This window comes from Eretmochelys imbricata, chromosome 11, assembly GCF_965152235.1.
Source record: "Eretmochelys imbricata isolate rEreImb1 chromosome 11, rEreImb1.hap1, whole genome shotgun sequence".
NCBI lineage: Eukaryota > Metazoa > Chordata > Testudines > Cheloniidae > Eretmochelys > Eretmochelys imbricata.
Window position 1 is genome coordinate 42066824 of NC_135582.1, and position 21514 is coordinate 42088337.

The following is a 21514-nucleotide window of genomic DNA, read 5'->3' on the forward strand; positions in this document are numbered from 1 at the left end:
GCAGACACTGACATAATTAGATCAACATAAACTGCCTTACAGTGACCCAACTGTGTAGTGTAGACAAGGCCTAACTACAGACTCCTCATTTTCAGGGTGCCCAAGTTGAGCCTCTCCAGTCTAATTTATAGAAGTGCTGAACACTCACAACTGCAACTGAAGTCAATGGGAGTTGTGCTTTTAACATATGAAGTGATATGCAAAGCTAAGCACTTTGCAAAATCAGGCCTTTGATGTCTCAAATTGGGCACTCAAAATTAGCAGATACTTTCAACCTCAATCTCTCTGTGCCTCAGTCCTCCATTTGTAAAATGAGGGTAATATTACCCCCCTCGTATGTCTACCAATCCCCTCATAGGGACATTGTGAAGATAAATTAACAGACATATTTGAAGCACTCATATACTGTAGCGATAAGCAGTATAGACAAGCCCATTAAAAATGAATAATTCTAACTTTGGAACAGGGTTTAAATGGGGACTAGACTGAGATTCACCAATCCTAAACAATGATCAGACAGTAACAACTTTCTTTTCCTACTGACCTATGCTGAATTTGAACCATTGATCTCTAGGTTAAAGACTATTCCCTATTCACTGAATCACCCACTCTCTGCCTCACATTTCTCCCCTGGTACTGTGTAATTATTTGTTTCTATTTTTGAGTCATAACATTTGAGACAACATGGAAAAATGAAATAGACGAAACTATTGAAATTATATGGCCTGATATGCAGAAGGTGAGACTAGATCATCATAATGGTCCCTTTCTGCCCTGAAAAATCTATTAATATGAATATAACTTACATAATATAGTCTATACATAATTTTTATTATTGGGGGTGTACACACACACACACACACACACACACACCCCAATAATAAAAATTATGTATAGACTATATTATATACAGTTAATTAGTGAAATAGCAAATTACTAGTTGCAGTGTGTGTGTGGTTATTTTACTAATTAACTTCTCACAAGCTAGGATTAATCAAATAAGACAATGACAAGACTCCTTGCAATTATCCAACAAAAAGTTTTGATGGTGGTAGGAATGGTGTGTGAGGGGCTTGAAAGCTGACTTGCATGGTATGAAATATTACAATAACGCAGGAAAATTTAGTATAGTGTAACAGAGCGCTTATGACAAGTCTTTCTATTTTTATGGCCTGGGAATTTCAAAGGGGCCTAAGGGAGTTAGGCACCTAATTCCCATTGACTTTCAATGCCTGTTCAACAGCTCGTGCTCATAGATCACTGAAATTCTTAGCAGTGAATTTTTGAAATATAGTTCTGAAATTATGATACTGCATATATATTTGGACACACTAGAAGTTTTTCAAATCTGAGTTATATCACAAAAGATTAGCACTGACAAATCAATTTTTAGGAATTCTTACAAACTATTTATCCCAAATAAGTAGTGTTACATGAAGTAGGAAAATCAACATTAGAAAATACTCTCAATTTACACTATTAAATGCTTTAAAACATCATTAAAGGATTAGTACAAGAAAATTTTACTTGGTAGAAAATGAAGTTCGGGTCCAAAGTTCGATTTCTACAATTTTGATATATATATATATATAAACTTTATCAATGTTAAGTTGGGGGAAAAAAAACATTTTAACATATCAAAACCAACAGATCTATTGGAGCAACGTACATTCTCATATTACTATGTTCAATATATCTCGTAAATGGATACTATGTTCTGACCCTCTTGAATCACCAAATATGCCAAGACTGAAATTTACACCCTTAATTAAGTGATGGTTTGACAATTCTAATGTTCAGTGTTTGCTTCTAGGCAGTTTTAACCGAAAATTAATATGTTGTATTTAGTGTTCTTTGATCTGAGTAAAACAAGATGTTTAGAAAGTGTTAAGTTTATAGGTCCCCATAAAATTATTAGGAATTAAAAGGGGTTTTGGATTACTTTATTCATTTAAAGAATAGCAATATGTAATAAAAATGGTTTCTGTGGATTCCTCTACACAACTTCATCCTTACGGTCATCTGATCATAAAACAAGTTCAACTAACACAGCTGTCATAGCAGCTTCTCTTCAAGGGCTAGGTCTTAATCATAAATCAACTGAATGACTAATTCAACACTGTTAAAATCAGCGAGTAGCTGCTTGGAGCCATTCCAGTTTTTACATTTTTCAGAAGGTCAATACACGTACTCACACAGACAATAGTCTTATCTTTCACAGTTTTCTTCTTCTCTAAGATTGAAAAATAACATTACCACTTACATTTAAATGTTTTACATTAGCAATTAAAATGATCTTTAATTCTGAAAGAGTGACCCTAAAACAAAGGTAATTTTAGTTTTCCTCTTGCAGCCACAATCAAAATCCTCTCCCATTTCTTTGCTAATGCTTTAAATACTTTTCTAGTTGTTGAAAAAACTATGAAAATATTACGGATTTTCTGCATTAACTTTAACTCTGTTACAATAATATTACAAATTATATTCCAAAAACTTTTTTTTTTTGCGCTAGTTGAGCAACTAATCCAAATGTAGCTCAGATTAAGAACATGAACACATACACACACAAAAATCACAAATTAAAAAGCATCTCACAGTAAATATATACTAATCATTTGCATCTGTCTGCACTGCAATGACAAAAGCCTACCGTTAGCATCCTTCACAGTAAAAAATTATTCTGTACTTTAATATAAAAGCTATGTTGCACAAACTGTGGATTTAAAGTTTTAAAAATGCTTCAATGAAGGAAAATGGCAATCTTTCTGGCTCCAGTAGATGCCATTCCCTATCACACAATGTTTCCCACTCATAAATACATGACAAATACTTCCTCAATCATTTTTTACGAGCAGGGATGCACAGGGGGTAGTCAATGGCTAGCTTGAGGGAAAATAGGAACAGCAGGCGGCAGAAACTGTACCGAAAATGGCTATGTGGTAAATTCTCTTCTGGAACATCACTCAGCTACACAGGCTTTGATCTTTCAGCTACAATTACACTAACATTCATGAGAGCTGGAATTTTTTTTTTAAACCTAAATCATTAGTTGTGCATAAAAACGGTTAAATCATTGCATTATATGACTTCCCAATTCAAACGTCTAGATTTTTTACAAATTAAAAATTATAATTTATACAAAGGTTTGCTTTCAATTGGCTATAACCATCTCTCTACCCCAACTGGTCTCACAAAAAAACAGGGGATGTCTGGCAACAGCTAAATCACAGACTGGCATCTCACAAGTAGTCTGTTTACCATTAGTGTCTGGGAAATGGTATTTACTGTACAATTAGAGCCATTGAACTCTACCTGTAATCATCCAAATACAGGTGTGAAAATCCCTTTTGGAAAAGGAAACTGACTCATCCAGTTTCAAATAAACTTTGTACTGTCCTAGTGAGCCTCAGAAAACCTCAAACATTTGCATTTAAATTAGGACGGTTAAGATTTACTGCACTCTGTCAGGGGATAAACTTTTAAAAATTCTATTCCTCACCGAATATGGAGGAATTTAGGACTAGTTATCACAGTTTCTGCCAAGTTTCAATTTTAAGTCTGTATTTTCAAAAATATAAACTTTCAGAAAGGTTAAATTTAGTTCCCTATCATAAATACAAATGTCTTATAGTAGTATCAACAAGACAGTTTTAGTTGCAGTAATTTCAGAAAATTTATTCTAATGATTTATTGGAGTTAACCATATGACATTAATTATTGTTTTGGCTTCCAGTCTATGAACGTTTATTTTTCAGTTTAAAGCCTTTTCGCTCTTTGATATCATATGGAAATGAGAATTTTTAATGGAAATGAGAATTTTTAATGGAAAATTGAAACCATGTGCATCTAAGTACTTAATGAAGTACAGGGAGAAATGGAAGGTGCATTTTAGGAGAATTCAGATATTTTGCTTTAGATACTTTTCATTTGTTTGGATGACTTAATGCAGCTCTCTATTCACAAACATACATTTATATCCCAAAACCTTAAAGATCTCACAATTAAAGTGTTTACAAATCTTTAAACTATATAATTTGTTGTAAATTTTAGAACAAATATGTTGTCATTAATTCTTTGTAGCATAATATTTAATCTGTCTGTCCTCTCCAATCCAATTGTCTGTCTCAAATGCTATTCTTTATGACAAGCTAACGTACTATGCTTTTCAACAATGGAAACCCGAAGTATTTTCACCATGTTGGAACTGGATCTTCATCCAGTTCATTGCATGTCTGATAGAGAGCCTTATTCTGTAACCATTATTCACCCAAGTCATCTTGACATTAACAAGAATATTTGTTTGAGTAAAAACCATGTATGAAGGTAAAAATACTGCTTATATGAAGTATGAGAGAGTAGGCCTAAATACCACAAGGAAATCGTAAAACGTCTTCCTTTGTGTGTTATGCACAACTGTTAACAATGCCAAGCACTGTTGGCACTCAAACGTAAATGGAAGTGTATTGTTGAAATGTTCAATAATAAATTAATGCCACAGTACAAAAAAATTCTGTCGCATTACAAATTAAAGTTTTACTCTTTCAGCACATAACAAATGAAAAGCAATTATATGAATAATCAGTGTTTAATAATGTTTAAAAGCCAGTGTTATTGGAAAGTAATGGTTTCTAACCAGATTGAGTCTGTTTCTGAAATGGATTTGTTTTCTTCACAGTTATTAAGTTTATGTAAAAACTGAAGGAGGGGAAAGGATTTGCTTCTGCTTGGTAAATCCATTGGGGCATTTTTATCACCACTGCACTCAGGCAGAACTTCTAGGGAGATATAATAAGTATGAAAGATATTGATTTATATTAAGTAAAATAATAAGAATAATCCTTATGTCCTTTTAAAAAATAGTGAAGTATGTGCCATTGAGAACTATGAAAGTGTGAATTTCATATATTAAAACTAAGCAAACTCACCATTTGTTTTTACATCGAAGGTAATCCTTTTCCGAGAGGTTAATCAAGTAAATCATTGGTTTTGAAGTCAAAAACAAGTATTTGTTCAACACATCAATCTAAAAATGAGGATATAAAGGCAGAATCTTAAAAACAGAATGCAGTTACTGTAATCAACATTTTCAAACTCAGTTTCTTTTTTATTATTTGTATTTCTGAAAGGGAAAATAACTGCTTCAAGTAATATATATATATATATATATATAGTACACTATGATAAACAAAATCTACTGATAAATTTAACATTCAATTCAATACCCTATAACTCTCATGGATTCTTTTGTATTTAAATATTTTTACCAAGTGAAAACAATAATAGGTAGAAATATTAAGAGTCTATGCATGGGATAATAGCCTACCTCTTTGTCATTCCAATCATGATAGAAGCGCACAGGTTTCTTTTCATCTATTACCCAGGTTTTGATTTTACACATTATGTCCTATGCAGGATTAAGAGGAAACAAAGTAATTAAAGTAGATGAAGAACAAACTCAGCGGGATACCAGACAATTATTTTCCATATGCAAACCATTCATATAAAAACACACAATACATACTCAAATTAAAAATTAGTTAACATCCCTTAAAAAAGACCAAAAAATGAATTCAAATTTCATTTCAGAAGCTAAAAATATATTACCATTTTAAACAAGTCACTAAAAAGCAATGCTGAATGTTAATACAACACAACATCTATAATTAGAAAGTTCAGTACACAGAATTTTTAGTAACAACCCTCCCCAAATTAGTAGAAATCATAAACCCTATGTAAAAATCCAAGGGCATTTTAGATTGCTTTTCAAACTCAGTAAGATGTAACATTTCAGCATCCAGTGGGTGAGACCACATACAATATAAACATGCTATTTAGAAAGGGGAATGGGTGGAGGAGGAAAAAACGGAGTGAATATATTTTTTTAAATTGTTAGTAAAAGAAATTGAGCCTATTATTGATGATCCACCCTTCAAGAAATTAATTCAAATATCCAAAACCTTATTTATTCTGCATTAATTTTTTTGCCAACACCTTCTCCCTCCCCTAAAAAATGAAACCTGCCAAAGCCTCCATTACACAATGGCAAGAGCCTTGCACTGGTGACCTCCAACCAGCTGCATTCACTTTCAGAACATCTCTCTCTGCAGGAAATCTAAAGGCCTTTTAGTTAGCAAGCCAGTGTGCATTCAGAAGGAGTAACTACAGGAAGAGCCCAATGTGCTTTGTTTCTCTGGCCTTTCTTCACAGAAAGATTAATCATCTGTGAAATGGAAACGGCAAACAGCAAGTGACACAAACTGAACCCTTCAAGCCTTTCCTCATCAGTTTTGTGGTTCTGAATCTGAAAGCTGCGTGTGGCAAGGTTCTCCTTACAGGCAGGTGTTAATAAAAGGCTCTTGGGTCTGAAAGGTCAAACTTGGCTCTTCTAGGAGTAGTGCATTTTAGAGTCATCTATTTTTTGTTGTAGATAATTTATGGTCATGCTTTAAATAATGCATTTATTGAAAGTTATAACTGGTGTGATATACAATTAGATATTTAACATATACAATTCTGTTGCCAAAATTTTTTCTTCAGTGCACAGAATATTTACTCTTACTGATATGTAGGTTAAACAGATTTATAAAACAGCTATAAATAGCCCCACTATTTAGTATACCCTCTTTTCCCAGTTTTGCAGTTGCCTTAGGGAAAAACAAGGAAAAGACTCTTCTAAATGCTTAGATCCTGATTTGAAACCCTCCAGGAATAGGACTCCCCACAGATTTTAACAAGGAAGGAACAAGCAGAAAACTTTTAATGAAATCTAACGTGTTCTGACTAAAAATAATCACTTTTACTCTCCTATAACTGAATTTCACTCATAAATGTTTAAAAGTGGCTAATGTAACACCATTTCCTACAAGGAGAAGATCAAAGTGCTATATTACAAATGCATTATGATTAAAAAAGCACAGTGCCTTGCTATTAACTGTTCTTTAAACCCTAAAAGGCTTCCCATAGATCTCACTTGGCATTGCATATACAACCTTTGACAAGTAATGTAGACCATTTTTATTCATTGCCTAAAATTGTAGGCAATTATGTGTGTCACACTGGCCACCTGCAAATTCTGAATGCCTGCTCAGTTGTCAGTGCAAAAAACTAATGTCGGAGGGGATTAATCTAGGGGGAGAGAGTCCTCTTTAATGGCTCCAGCAGGTGAAATGGCCCAGCTGGTTACTATGATGAGTGGCCAGAACAGCTTATGTAGAGACATGCAACAAGATTACACATAAAGAAGAAAACAGTAGTACCATCTTATCTTATCCTTTAGCCCTATGTGTTTTTCATTTTTTAATTAATCAATAAAAATATATAAGGAAAAACTCTATTTTATGTAAGCTGTAAGACTAAAGTGCTATTTCTCAGCTTTTGCTTCATCAAAAATCATTAGCTCCTCAACTAATTCTGTTAACTAGTGAAGGAACCTTTTGCTTGTATAATTTTTCTGATTTTAAAATTATTTTGGATATACTTATAAATCCCATCACAAAGACGTTTGACATTACAGTTTTCCCCAGTAGCAACATATTATATCACATTAATTAGGGACACTCAAAATTGAGATAAAGAATTGAAAGAATTAAATTTTAATTAGAGTTCTCTGGAAGTAGTATTTTCCATACAGCTATACTCAAGTCTTTTGAGACCAATTAGCTAAGTTTTTGAACTTGCCTGCACATGCGTGAGGGTGTGTATATATCAAAATTTGTATACTCAGTTTATTTCTGACCTGGCCCCTGATTATCCCAGCAAAGACACAAAGGTCAAGGGCAGGTAAGTGGATTAAAACCTTCAGGAAACTTTAAACACAGGTGAAGCAAGTAGCTTTGCCCTCTCTGAAAGATAAGCATATTCTACAGATCCCTCTCAAATCTAGAAAAAAGTAATGGAGAAAACATACAGAAGAAAGTCACTATATAACTTTTTTAAAAAACTTGGCTGCCTAAATACATGTCTAAATCCATGTTGATTTTTCAGAGGGGCTCAGACTATGTGACTAACTTTATGACTTTATCTGCCTAACTTAATAACAGATTCTGTGTCTAACTTTAAACTCTCTTAACATAAGTTAAAGACTGACAATTCTCAATAAGAGTTCCCTACAGTACATATAGTGATGTAAATTGGAAGCCTATTTATTTTACACAGAAATTAATGGAGCAACAGAATATAATATAAAAATAAATAAAACAAACAGGACGTTCCTCTATGTCTGATCTCAGAAAATTTTAGAGAAGAAAAAAAGAATAAAGTATCTCTGTCATACCAGGCAAATTTATATTCTCACTGATGCAATTATACTGAATATAAAGTAAAGCGGGTAGTCTGAAAATTTAGAAAAGGCCTAGATAAATTAAGGTTCACTAGCATACATGCCAGATCCCAGGTTAAAGGATATATAACCTTTGAATGACAAGTGTGGCAAAGTCGTGTGATGAGATATGAACAACAACTATTTTCACATATTTCTTGCTCACCTGCTGACCCAGTGTTCTAGGGTCAAATAATAATAATTTTTTTAAAAGTTAGTGACAGCTTTTCAGATTATATTTAATCTTCTACATCATTTGTTGTTTAGTTTAATTCATTGCTTTTATTTTGGCCTAAAAATTTTAATCTAGCAATTACCTTAGTTAGTTAAAATTATAACATTCATCTACAAGGATTTAATCATCCTCCTAGTTAATTTAGCACTATTCTAAACTGAAATACAGACAGATGACCTAGTTTGTTTCATCAGGTCTGGTCTATCCAGTTCCTACTTTGATGTAACTCTTTCACTGGAGGAATGATCTCTTTCTCCCTGCTCAATGATATGTGTACAGTTATTTCTTATTTGGGCCAGCAATGCTACAATGAGTACAATAAAACAAGCACACACACTTACTGCCCACAATAGTTAAATTTACAGGAAATACACTTTATCTTTGACAATAGATATTTTTATCATCTCTTTGAAAATATATATAGCCTGCCATATCTGAAATGCCAAATACTGTACATTAATTTGTCTTCACGTCCTCCAGGATTGAGCTCTGGAGTTCCCTGCCTTGCCTAAGAAAGCAAGCCAACCAATTCGAAGATTTTTAACCATGAGTTGAATGCTGTACCCAATAAATCTCAGCAGTTTATAATATTGTGAATTAATACACCCACACCTACTAGTTCACAGAATGTCTTGATAAACTTCATCAGACCCTGTCACAGTGAGGAAAAAAGCATGTGTGCATGTGCATACATTGCTAAATCCTTTGGGTCGCTGAAAGTAGTAATATCTCTCAGTGCCAAATACTTTGTACAGCATCAAGGACTAAACCCTGGCTTGAAAAATTCACTTGTCTACTTGGCACCAGAGAATGGGAAGCTTTCCTTTGGAAATTGAAAGGGCATGTAATTAATTTCTGCAGAATTTAAGCTATCGTGGGGGTGGGGGGAAGGAAATAAATTGCAGTTGTGAAGATTACAGATCATATTTGAAAGTCTCAGTGAAGCAATGACTTCCTGACTCCACTGACAGACAGCTCTAGTGACTTTGATACTACTGTATCACCAAAAAAAAAAAAAAAAGTACACTGCGGTGTAAATATAGTATATTTAAGTAATGCGACATTTTACACAACTGCTTGGAGTACCACATATTTGCACTTCTCTCTCTCTCAGGCTTGGAATTCTGATACAAGTCAGTAACAGCCCGTCCTAGTGAGCAGGGTGTGGTCTCATCAAGGTTTCAGCTTCTTGCAAATGCTTTTGCAATGAGGGTGTCAGACTCTTACATAGGTTTTAAAACCTTCATGTATAAATATTACCCTGCTACTCAGATTTCCCTAGGGGTGAAAATAAGTCTAGGGACTTACTGGTATGGGGCTGGGTTGTGGGGGGGAGATAGCTCAGTGGTTTGAGCATTGACCTGCTAAACCCAGGGTTGTGAGTTCAATCATTGAGGGGGCCATTTAGGGATCTGGAGGGGAAATTGGGGTTTGGTCCTGCTTTGAGCAGGTGGTTGGACTAGATGACCTCCTGAGGTCCCTTCCAACTCTGATATTCTATGATGAGAAAGGGGCCGGCTCTGGCCCCCAGAAAGGGGGGGGGGCCTTGGGCGGAAGGGGGGGGGGGTCAGAGCAGCCCCGGCCCAAACTGTAGCAGCAAGTGCCTCCTTCCCCCTCCCCAGGATAACAGCGGCAGCAGGGGGCTCTGGCAGCAGTTTAAAGGGCCCTGGGTGGTAGCAGCAGCCGGAGCCCTGGGCCCTTTAAATCGTTCCCAGAGCCTGTCGGAGCCCTGGGGAAGCACTGGCGGGGCTCCGGGAACGATTTAAAGGGCCCAGGGCTCGGCCGCTGCTACCGCCCCGGGCCCTTTAAATCGCCGCCCCAGCCCCACCGCCACTACCCCTCGGCTCCGGCAGCGGGGTTCTGGCAGCAATTTAAAGGGCCGGGGGCTCCAGCCGCTGCTGGGAGCCGCAGGCCCTTTAAATTTTGACTGGGGAAGCCGATCCACCCCGGTACGGAGCACCGGTTCCTGCCGGTACGCTGTACCGGGGCGTACCGGCTTACTTTCACCTCTGGATTTCCCAAGCAGCAGCAAAATGAAATTGATGACACTTGCTCAATTTGATTGCTGCTGTTTATGCCTACAACAGTGAAATTGAGAAGAATCATGTCAGCTTCTCTCTGCTTCCACTTGGGCATTTTCATCAATGACCTGGAAGAAAACAGAATAATTACTGATAAACTTTGCAGATAACACAAAGATTGGAGAAACGGTAAATAATGAAGAGGTCAGGTCACTGATACAGAGCAATCTGGATCATCTGGTAATCTGGGCACAAGCAAATTGTGCGCTTTAGACCTAGGAACAAAGCATGTAGGTCATATTTACAAGATGGGGGACTCTATCCTGGGAAGCAGTGAATGATTAAGACTTGAGGTCACTGTGACTAATTAGCTGACCATGAGCTCAACTAAAAAGGACTAATGCAGTCCTTGTATGTGTTGTGACAGGGTCGGGCCAGATGGCTATAGGAGAGTAATAAAAGGCAGATATATTAGCCCCAGGCTAAGTAGGTCCCTTTTCCCTGGGTAAGGTAACAGAACAATCAGGAACCTTCTGGAGACAATTAAGACAGGCTGATTAGAACACCTGCAACCAATCAAGAAGCTGCTAGAATCAATTAAGGCAGACTAATCAGGGCACCTGGGTTTTAAAAAGGAGCTCACTTCAGTTTGTGGTGTGCGTGTGAGGAGCTGGGAGGAAGAGGCGCTAGGAGCTGAGAGTGAGAATGCGGACTGTTGGAGGACTGAGGTGTACAAGCATTATCAGATACCAGGAGGAAGGTCCTATGGTGAGGATAAAGAAGGTGTTGGGAGGAGGCCATGGGGAAGTAGCCCAGGGAGTTGTAGCTGTTGTGCAGCTGTTCCAGGAGGCACTCTAGACAACTGCATTCCACAGGGCCCTGGGCTGGAACCCAGAGTAGAGGGCGGGCCTGGGTTCCCCCCAAATCCTCCCCAACTGCTGGTCAGACACAGGAGTCGTCAACGTGGACTGTGAATTCAGAAAAACTGCCAAGCTGAGAGCTGCCGTGAAGCGCCAAGGCAAGCAAATCCGCCAATAAGCGCAAGACCCACCAAGGTAGAGCAGGAACTTTGTCACAGCGTAAACAGGGGAATATCAAATCCGAGTGCGGAGGTTAAATTACCATTTGGCATTGACGCGACCGCTACTGGAATACTGAGTCCAGTTCGTGTCCACAGTTCGAGAAAAATGTTGATAAGTTGGACAGGGTTCAGAAAAAAGCTATAAAAATTATTAAGTCTTTGTAAAACTTGCATTAATGTACAAGACTCAAGGAGCTAAATCTTTTCAAATGCGAAGGGTAAGGGGTGACTTGATAACCATCTACAAGTATCTACATGGGGGACGGAAATTAGATAATAGAAGACTCTTCAATTTAGCAGGTGTAACAATATCCAGTGATTGGAAATTGAAGTCAGATGAAAATAAGGTGCAAATTTTTACCAATGAGAGTGATTACTAAGGGTTACGATGGATTTTCCATAACTGGAAATCTTTAAAGCAAGATTGGATATTGTTCTAGAAGATATGGTCTAGTTTAACCTCAGATATTGGACTTTAAGCAGGAAGTAATTAATGGAAATCCTATGGCCTATATTATGCACAGACTAGATCATCATAATGGTCCCTTCCAACCTTTAAAATAAATAAATAAATCAATCAATTATGAAACCTTTTCAAATCCTGATAGAAGATTGCACTGTTTCAAGGTTAGATGGTTCAACTAAGTGGTTATTGAACTGTTTACTTCTGAAATGGTTTAACGTGTCCACACTCGTCATCCTTGGTTAAGATAAACTAATTTAGTGGGTAAACACATCTTTCCAATCATGGCTGTCCTTATGTTATCATAGAATCATAGAATATCAGGGTTGGCCGGGACCGCAGGAGGTCATCTAGTCCAACCCCCTGCTCAAAGCAGGACCAATCCCCAATTTTTGCCCCAGATCCCTAAATGGCCCCCTCAAGGATTGAACTCACAACCCTGGGTTTAGCAGGCCAAAGCTCAAACCACTGAGCTATCCCTCCCCCCACAAAAGTAACTTTTCATTCAGTTTCAGGCCCTGTTCCCTCATTTCTTAATTGTGGTTTTTCTATTTTTTTTAGAAGGTGAAGACCCACTGGTTTAAAGAAGTAAAACAAAGGTTAAGTAAAAGTTTATTATAAAAAAACAGTGTTTAAAAAAACATCTTGTAGAACATTTATTGTTAAAAAACTTTATAAGTGTTTGAAAAAAGGCTAATATTAAGAACAACAGTTTGGTAGAACATGCTATGTAGTTAATGAGATGTAACTTACTGCCTAAGACTTTAAAATCTGTCTAAGACTGTGTCTAATCTAGCACTTTTGTTGGCAAAATTTTTTTGTCAGTCGGGGGGGGGGGGGGGGGGGGGGGGGGAGAAAAAAAAAAACCAGAAAACCAAAAACCCCGACCATAAGTTTCACGGACAAAAGCACCAGTATGGACAGCACTATGTCAGCGGAGAGTGTCTCCAGCTGACATAGCTACTGCCGCTCGTTGAGAGTGGTTTAATTATGCTGGTTGGGAGAGCTCTCTCCCACGGCATGGAACGGCTACACAGGAGACCTTACAGCAGCGCAGCTGCAGCGGTACAGCTGTGCTGCTGTAAGGTCTGTAGTGTAGACATAGTCTGTTACTCATAACACCAGAAAAGCTACTGGCAAGAGGTATGTTAGTAAAGTACGTACAAGACTTACTCTTCCCTTTCCCTGTCTCTACCCCTCTGTGTTGAGTGGGAGAAACAGAGTTCACAAATTGAGACAAAAGCCCTTTATAAAAATTATGATGCAACATTGTATATATCCACAACTGAGAAAGAGACAAAGTTGAATTTCATCAGGTGGGGTGAAAAGGAGTTGAGGTGTGGCAGAAACCATATTCAGCACCATTACTGAAAGGTGAGCAAGAGCACTGGGAGAATGCACCAGGAGCAGTAACTGAACCAGTACAGGTGTATCATCTATTTTTCCCTCCTACCCTAACAAACTGAACTGGAGCAAGAATTATCTGCTCTAAGACTTGCTCAGAGCTACAGCAGTTGTAACAATACTGAGAATGTTTGTGAAACATCACAGGAATTTGTGTGTGCAGATATGAAGCATTTTACAAATATCCCAGGTGAGTACTTGTGCTAACAACCCTAAAATTCTCTACTGTAGATCAGCCTTGAGAATCCTGGGGGTTTTCAGTTATAGGAATCATCAGCAATGCTTGTGGATTTTCAAAACAAAAGGCAAACAAATTATATGAATGGGGAAAGCTGTATTTCAAGGATGAATACTTGTAGCAGTCTCATATTACTTCAACTTTAGATAGCCAAACTTCACTTAAAAGCAACACTGCATTTCTCTTCTGAACAAATCTACTTCTCACGCTTACAGAAATTCCTTGCAAAATCTTAAAAATCCACTGGATATTAGGTCAGATATCATCATCATAAAACAAGTTTACATTGGAAAGACTAGTTTTGTTACAGGGGTTCAGGCACTAACTTCTCTGTGGGTACTGGTAATATCAAAAGAAGTCACAATATGCAAAGCACCCTAGCCTCTAACACCACGACATCTGTCAAGAATATTTTTGACGCATTCAAAACACTCCTTATAAAGAATTTTAATTTCCTCTAAATACCCCATCAAGCACAGTAAACAGTCCACTAAAGACTTTAGGCATAATTACATACATCAACAATAGAAATATTTCCTTGAAGCCTAGTAACTTATTCCTTAAGTTACTCAAGTATCCTCAATGTTTGGTTTTTTTTAACATTCCAATTAATTTTATTTCTTTATTTTAAAAGTTGCGTTTTGTTTGAAGTATTTATTTTAAAGAAAGATGGCTCGGGAGATGGCATAAATTTAGAGTTGAAACCAAACTAAACTGCTGATCGCGTTCTAATGGACAAGCATATACATCACAAAGCCACTACCGCTAGAAATTTATTTTCCACTTTTATTGGCAGTCTCAACAGAAACACCAAGGATTGAATGAATATAAACACTGGTCCTCTAAGGTGACACTGGCACTACAGTGTGGGTGAAGTCTGCAATACTGCAAACTGTGATGTATCTGTTCTATGAATAAACAGGACCTTTCTGTATCCAGGGCTGACAATCCAACACATTCACAACCTTTATTTTAAAAAAAGCTAAGTCTTAAAACTGAAGTACAGGAACTTGATAAACTTAGTAAATAGTTTAATTCCAGGTTCTCTCCTCACAGCACAGATGACAGACTATGGGCTTGTCTACATGTCACTGGCAAGACATGCTAGAGGGGTGTGATTTGTAAAGTGCAGTAATGTGTTGCACTTTAACTGCCCCACATACTTCTAAAAGGCAGACTCCAGCAAACTCAGAGAATTGGAAGGTAAGATCCCATGGGAAGCAAGCCTGGGGGGGGGGGGGGGGAAAGAGGTCAGGAGAGCTGGAAGTTTTTTAAAGAGTCATTAAGCAAGAGCAAACTATCCCAATCACCACCCTGCACTTTAAGCTGGGGGGGGGGGGGGAACACGACGGACGAGACACCGGCTAGCTGGGAGAAGAGGGCAATGCTTTCTGCCTTGTGGGAGGAGCAGAGACGTAAAACTGTTGAGAAAGCAGTCAGTGTGGTGGATGGTTTGGGACACGGCAGCAGGGGGGAGCAGGCACTGGTTCCCTGCTCCATAGAACTCCCCACATGGAATCAGTCTGGACTGTGAACAGGAACAGCAAGGGGGGAGAAGCCCCTTCCCCAATTCAGGCCATAGAAACAGGGTTGAGTTGGGACATAGTGGCAAGGGACAGAAACCCCATGTGAGGCAGCAGGGAGGGGGCAAAAATAGTGCTCAATCCACTCCCCCACAGAGCCAGACAGTGTCAGGTAGGGAAAGGCAGGAACCCTCCTCCCAACTCCCAAATCACTACAGGAGGGAGAAAGAGGGCACTGGAACCAACACAATTTCACATATAGCCCATACAGTGGGGGGGAGAAACCTCCCACTCCCTGGGAAAACAGTGATCGGGCTGGACTGGGGGATAGGAAGTGGATGGGGGCTACACGCCCTTCCCTGTTTTAGTCAAGGAGGCAGAGGGGCAGGAGCTGGTAAGCAGTCTCAGCCTGGCTCCACGGGGACACAAAAAGGGGAAAGGAAGGCACAAACGGAAAGGCTTCATTCTCCTTTTCCTCTGGCACCAGTGGAACTGGGTAGCAATAGTAGAACAGATTCACAAAGGGAGGCAGAGCTCATTAGAGGAGGTATAGGTACAAGAAGAAAAAGGAGAAGGGGAGCGGGCACCTCCCATAGCAGTTGCAGTGTACGTTGCAGTGTACATGAATGTTTAGGGAATCATGGCGCAGTTTTCCTCTGCCGTAGCCAGAACACAACAGGATGGGGGGAATTTGCATTACCCCCCTAAGTTAGTTTCGTTACCACAGGAACCCAGAAAGCAATCAAATCACACACAGGGCAAGCCAGAGGCACAGTCCACACAGCAAGGGCAAGTGGCTGGGGGTGCCTGGGGTAGTACACTGGAGCATCAAAGTCAGCTTATCAGGCTTGGGAAAATGGGGGCTCCAGATGCAGCTCTCACTCACCCAGCTGAGCTAGCGGCATCTGATGGGGGACCAGTTAGCATGGAGCTGATACGAGTAATTAAATGTATTGTGTATGAGGTCATTTCCACAGCACTACAGGCTGTACAAAGCGGAACAGGTCATGCAGATCCAGGACATCCCGCTCAGGTAATTTCAGGAGCAATGGTAGACACACAGGGCAGGGATCGCCATCCACGAACCCAGACAAATGCTGTTCACGGTAGGGAACCACGGCGTAGCACAGTTGTAAGTGCAGTCCAGAGATCAGTGGCACATGCACGTGGCACCGCTATGAGAAAAGTTTTAATGCATTCATACAATTTCAGGAGCAGGAAGGGCAGTCGGCAATGTGGCCCATTACAGAGGAACAGGTGCTGCGGTACATGCTGTCACTGGCAACCCGTCAACTGGTGTCCTCCACAATTTTGAATCGCCTTTCGGCCATTACACTTGTCAGTAGGCTAAATGGCTACCCAGATCCTTGTGGGGGTTTCTTAGTTCGAAGGTTTTTGGTGGGATGGTCACGTAGCGGTGGACCCATAGAGGATTCCTGTCATCCCATCAGGGTTTCCATGCTCAGGGACCTCCTTCACATCCTCGGTGTGCGCTATTACATATGACTCGTGTCCCTATTCAGGGCAGCATTCTTGACAGCATTTTTTGGAGCTTTCAGGATCAGTGAGCTAGTGCCTGGGTCCATCAGGGATTCTACAGGAAAGGCTTTGGAATTTCGTGACATAAGCGGGCACAAGCATGCAGCGATACTACATTTGCAAAGGTCGAAGACTGATCCAGCTGGCTGGGGTGCACTCGTTACCCTATGGGAGGGAGCGAGCCTGGGCTCTGCCCCATTTGGGCATTAAGGGCCTATATGGCAATACGGTAGAAGGCCCCCTTTCTGTACACAGAGACGGGAGTCCCCTCATGGCATATCGATTACCATGTTGAGATGGGGGCTAACAAGGTTGGGGCTGCCAGCCCATGAATTTGGTTCTCACTCCTTCAGAATAGGGGCAGCTACGGCAGCAGCGCAGATAGGTATGGAAGCAGAGGCTATTCAGGCAATCAGGCGCTGGCAGTCTTATGCATACCGAATATATGCAAGACCACAGGTGGAAAATCAACACTGATTGGTTGTGTTCTCATTTCAGATACGGGACAACCAGCCATACACAGGAGGGTGTGGATCTGTGGGCACAGTATTGTGTTTTGGGTGCATAGACACGCATCCAGCCTACCCGAGGGCTCCCAACTGGGATTTGGTGGTGAAGCATTACTCAGCTGGCACGCACGGAGGGGCATGTTATGGGATCAACTGATATTGCTGTTGTATGGTGTGCGGGCATGTCAGCGGCCACCGGATATATTGGTGATACACTTGGGAGAAAATGATCTGGGAACACTAAAGGCGGCAGAGTTAATCCTTCAAACTAGGAGGGACCGGATGCAGATCCTGGTAATTTTTCCGGGTGTTAACATTGTCTGGTCGGATATGCTTCAGCGCAGGGTCTAGCGGAGAGCCATGAACCCTACCAAGGTGGACAAAACCAGGAAGTATGTGAACAGGGAAGTGGCCAAATTCTTGTTGCCCTTGCGGGGACAGTAATTTCACATCCTGGCATACTCTATGGGGCACCGGAGATATTTCGGGAGGATGGGGTGCACCGGTCAGACTCAGGTGTTGCTATATTTTTGGTTGATATAAAAGAGTGCACTGGGAGATATCTGGGAACCCAGCTGGGTGTGGGGAGGAGGTAGCCAAACTAACGGCTGGTGCCTCCTTGTGGCGGACATTCAGTGCAGGTAGTCCATAAATTAAGGCACAAAAGAATGGATAAATGGCTTGCAAAAGGAATTAAAGAGCGGTGTTTGGTAACTGAGCAAGCTGGGGGCAGTTGGGGACTCCTCTCATTGGTACAGCAGGGAGCCAACCCTCCATCATTATACCTTAACCCCTCCTATGAGCGGGGGTGGTAAGGTCCTGGCAAGGGAATTGCTGGAGGGACCTGGATAAAAAGGTGGGGGGAGCAGGTGGAACCTCCCCTCCCCCTGCCCAGAATTAGTAAGGTCCTTGCCAGGGAACTGCTGGAGGGACAAAACAGAAGGGGGCGGGGGGGTGGGGGGGAGGGAGGTTGAGCTGGAAAAAAGCACTCACCTCTCCCTCCCCCAAAGTGAATTGTGGGGGTTTTCATGTGCACTGCACATTTTATCTGCTGGGTTAGTTCCAGGCTTATTATAATAATAAAGCTGCGGCCTGATTAAACCCATGTCTCCTGTCATTCTCTCTGCATAGTCAAACAATACATAGGAAGTATGGTAAAAGACCACTCTGGCTTAACCAGGAGATCTTCAACAACTTGAAACTCCAAAAAAAAAAAAAAAAAAAGTGTCATACATGAAGTGGAAACTAGGTCAAATTTATGAAGGATGAATATAAAAACCAACACAGGCATACATGGACAAAATCAGAAAGGCCAAGGCACAAAATGAGATTATACTAGCTAGGGACATAAAGGGTAACAAGAAAACATTTTATAAATACATTAGAAGCAAGAGAAAGACCAAGGACAAAGTAGGTCCATTGCTCAATGAGGATGAAAAAACAACAGAAAACATGGCAATGGCTGAAATGATAAATACCTTTTTTGTATACATTTTCTACTAAAAAGGTTAGCTGTGATTGGAGAACTAACATAGTGAACACCAGTGTAAACTGAAGTGTGCTATTACGATGGATACTCCGGGGAATTCTGTGCCAAAAAATAAAAATTCTGCAAAATTCTGCATATTTTATTTGTCAAAATAACACTACATAATCACACCAGTTTCTATTACTTTGGTAAGTTATTTCAAAATACCTGTCAGCAACTATGTCTGTAACAATATACACAAAAAAAATTCCCCAAGGAGTAGAGTTGAAGAAATCAGTTTCTCTGCCTCCACCTCCCCCAATGAGAGCCCAGCGGGAGGGGGAGACACACACACACACACACCCAACTCCCCAGAGCCCAACTGCAGGGTACCACCCAACCCATACACTCCCCTGCCCCCCACCGAGACACTCGCATGCACCCCCTCCCCACCGGAGTTCAGCTGCGGGGTCCACCCCAGCCCAGACACCTGCACCCCCTGCCCCCCAGAGCCAAAGTATCTACAGGGAGAAACAGCCTGATGCTAGTTCCCGGGCTTGTATGTCGTTTCCTGCACACCACCTCCTTCCTTCAGGGTGTGCTGAGAACTACAGGGGCCAGGAACCCTCCAGCTCTCTCCCACTAGCAGCAGTATTTTCTATTTGTGAGCTGAGCTCTGCCGGGTCCAGCAGCCCCTAGTGGCAGCCAGTAGCGCTGCAGCTCATTTCTGTGGGAGAAAAAGGAAATTCTGCGCACATAACATTAATTTCTGTGCAAATTCTGCATGTGCAATAGCACAGAATTCCCCCAGAAGCAGATGGAGAGGACCTTGGAGAATAGTTTGGGTGCAGACAAGAGGCCAAATGGGAGCACTCTGTACTGATAATAGTCCTGCCAAAGGTAAATCGGAGGAATCTCCCAAAACGGTCGAATTGAGATGTGGAAGTAGGCATCCTGTAGGTTGAGAGCCAAGAATCAATCTCTAATAATGCCTGCTAGTGAGACCATCCTGAACTTCTGAAAACTATAAACTAAACGCTATCAATATAAAGAGAGATAAGGAAACTGGACTGCTACTCACTCCGTTTCCAGGCCAAGGGCGGTTGAGAAAGAACTGAGCGTGGTTCGCCCACGCAGTGCTAGATAACGTTGAGGCAGACCACAGGTGCTGGCTGAATGGACACTGCTACCTAAAATCCACCCGAGTGACAGTTATGCTGACCTCACCCACGGCGTAGACAGTGCTATGTTGACAGGAGGGCTTCCTCCCATCAACATAGTTACTGTCTCTGGCAGAGGTGGATTAACTACACCTGTAGGAGAAGCCTTCCTGCCAGCATACACGCATCTTCATCAATGCAGCATTTTAAGCATAGAACTGTCCTTAGAGAAGTTAGACGTCTTCAGGTTGGTAGGGCCTGATGAAATACATCCTACAATACTTAAGGAACTGGCTATAGAGAGCCAACCCTTTAGCAGGTTTCAGAGTAACAGCCGTGTTAGTCTGTATTCGCAAAAAGAAAAGGAGTACTTGTGGCACCTTAGAGACTAACCAATTTATTTGAGCATAAGCTTTTGTGTATGCATCCAGTGAAGTGAGCTGTAGCTCACGAAAGTTTATGCTCAAATAAATTGGTTAGTCCGTAAGGTGCCACAAGTACTCCTTTTCTTTTTGCGAACCCTTTAGCAGTTATTTTTCAGAACTCATAGAGGCCGGGAGAGATCCCATGTGCTGCAGGTTGGGTTGGAATTCCAATCAAAAAGCCATCCAGGAAGGGACATAGGTGAATGTCCTGAGATGTCCCCAGCTGTCATCACCCGCATCTTCACCAGCATTGTGGTGAAGACACTGGGGGGGAGGGACAGAGACTGAATAGAAGTGTTTGGTGCTGACAGTCAGCTGTGCAAATCTTAGCAGCCTGAGGTGGTACGGTCACATGGGACTATCAAGATATGTATCTGCTGGATCCACAGCAGCAAGATAGTCCCCTTGGGATGGGGATGCTACCACAAAAGCTAGGTCTCCATCCAAAATTTCATTTATTTCATCCATTTGTTGAAATGCTTGAGGTCCAGGATGGCTCTGACTCCATTGGTACATTTTTAGACAATGAACAAAACGGAGTCCAAACCTAAGAAATTTTCTTCTGAAGGAACTCCTTCAATTGCTCTTATGTCCAGTAGACGTGAGATTTAATTTAACACCAGCTCACATGACAGCGTTGCTCAAGATGGGGGACTGGGTGGAGAAGGTATGGGATAGAGCTCTTAGTTCAAGGGAGTATCTGCAACTCACTATCTCTCTTGCCCATTTCTGTCAGTCTGATCAATACGGACCATTCTTCTGAGAAAATTCTGCCTTCTAGATTCCCAATTGGGAGAAGGCACATTTGTTCATTGTCATAGTGGGCTCTTACAGTCAACGGAACCATCTCTGGATTTTCCACGCATTCCCCAGTTCTGGGCTTACCCTGATATACCTGTTATCTTTCTGCTAGTATTTCTGTGAGAAAATTGGACAAAAGGAACATTTCTGTCTATTAGGTTTATAGTCCCTCCTTAGAGCACTGAGTGAGGAGGGAAGAGGAAGGACTATTTTGGTTTGGTGGAATTTTCTGCAAATATTTTGTCTAGTTTTTCCCCAAAGAGGAGAGAATCTGTGAATTTAGATGAAGACAGTATTTGTTTGGAGTGAGTCTTGACCTCTTCCAGGGGT

At 40.7% G+C, this 21514-nt stretch overlaps 1 protein-coding gene across 4 annotated transcripts in view; it reads right to left on the bottom strand.

Moving 5' to 3' along the window:
* Positions 1-21514, bottom strand: part of OLA1 (Obg like ATPase 1) — a 207077-nt gene that overhangs the window by 74866 nt on the left and 110697 nt on the right. For all 4 annotated transcript variants that reach the window (XM_077829963.1, XM_077829961.1, XM_077829962.1 and 1 more), the window contains exons 6-7: positions 5324-5404; positions 4926-5023 (exon numbers count right to left, since the gene is read on the bottom strand). In XM_077829963.1, the coding sequence (XP_077686089.1) occupies positions 4926-5023; positions 5324-5404 (179 nt within the window). The remainder of the gene's footprint in view (positions 1-4925; positions 5024-5323; positions 5405-21514) is intronic.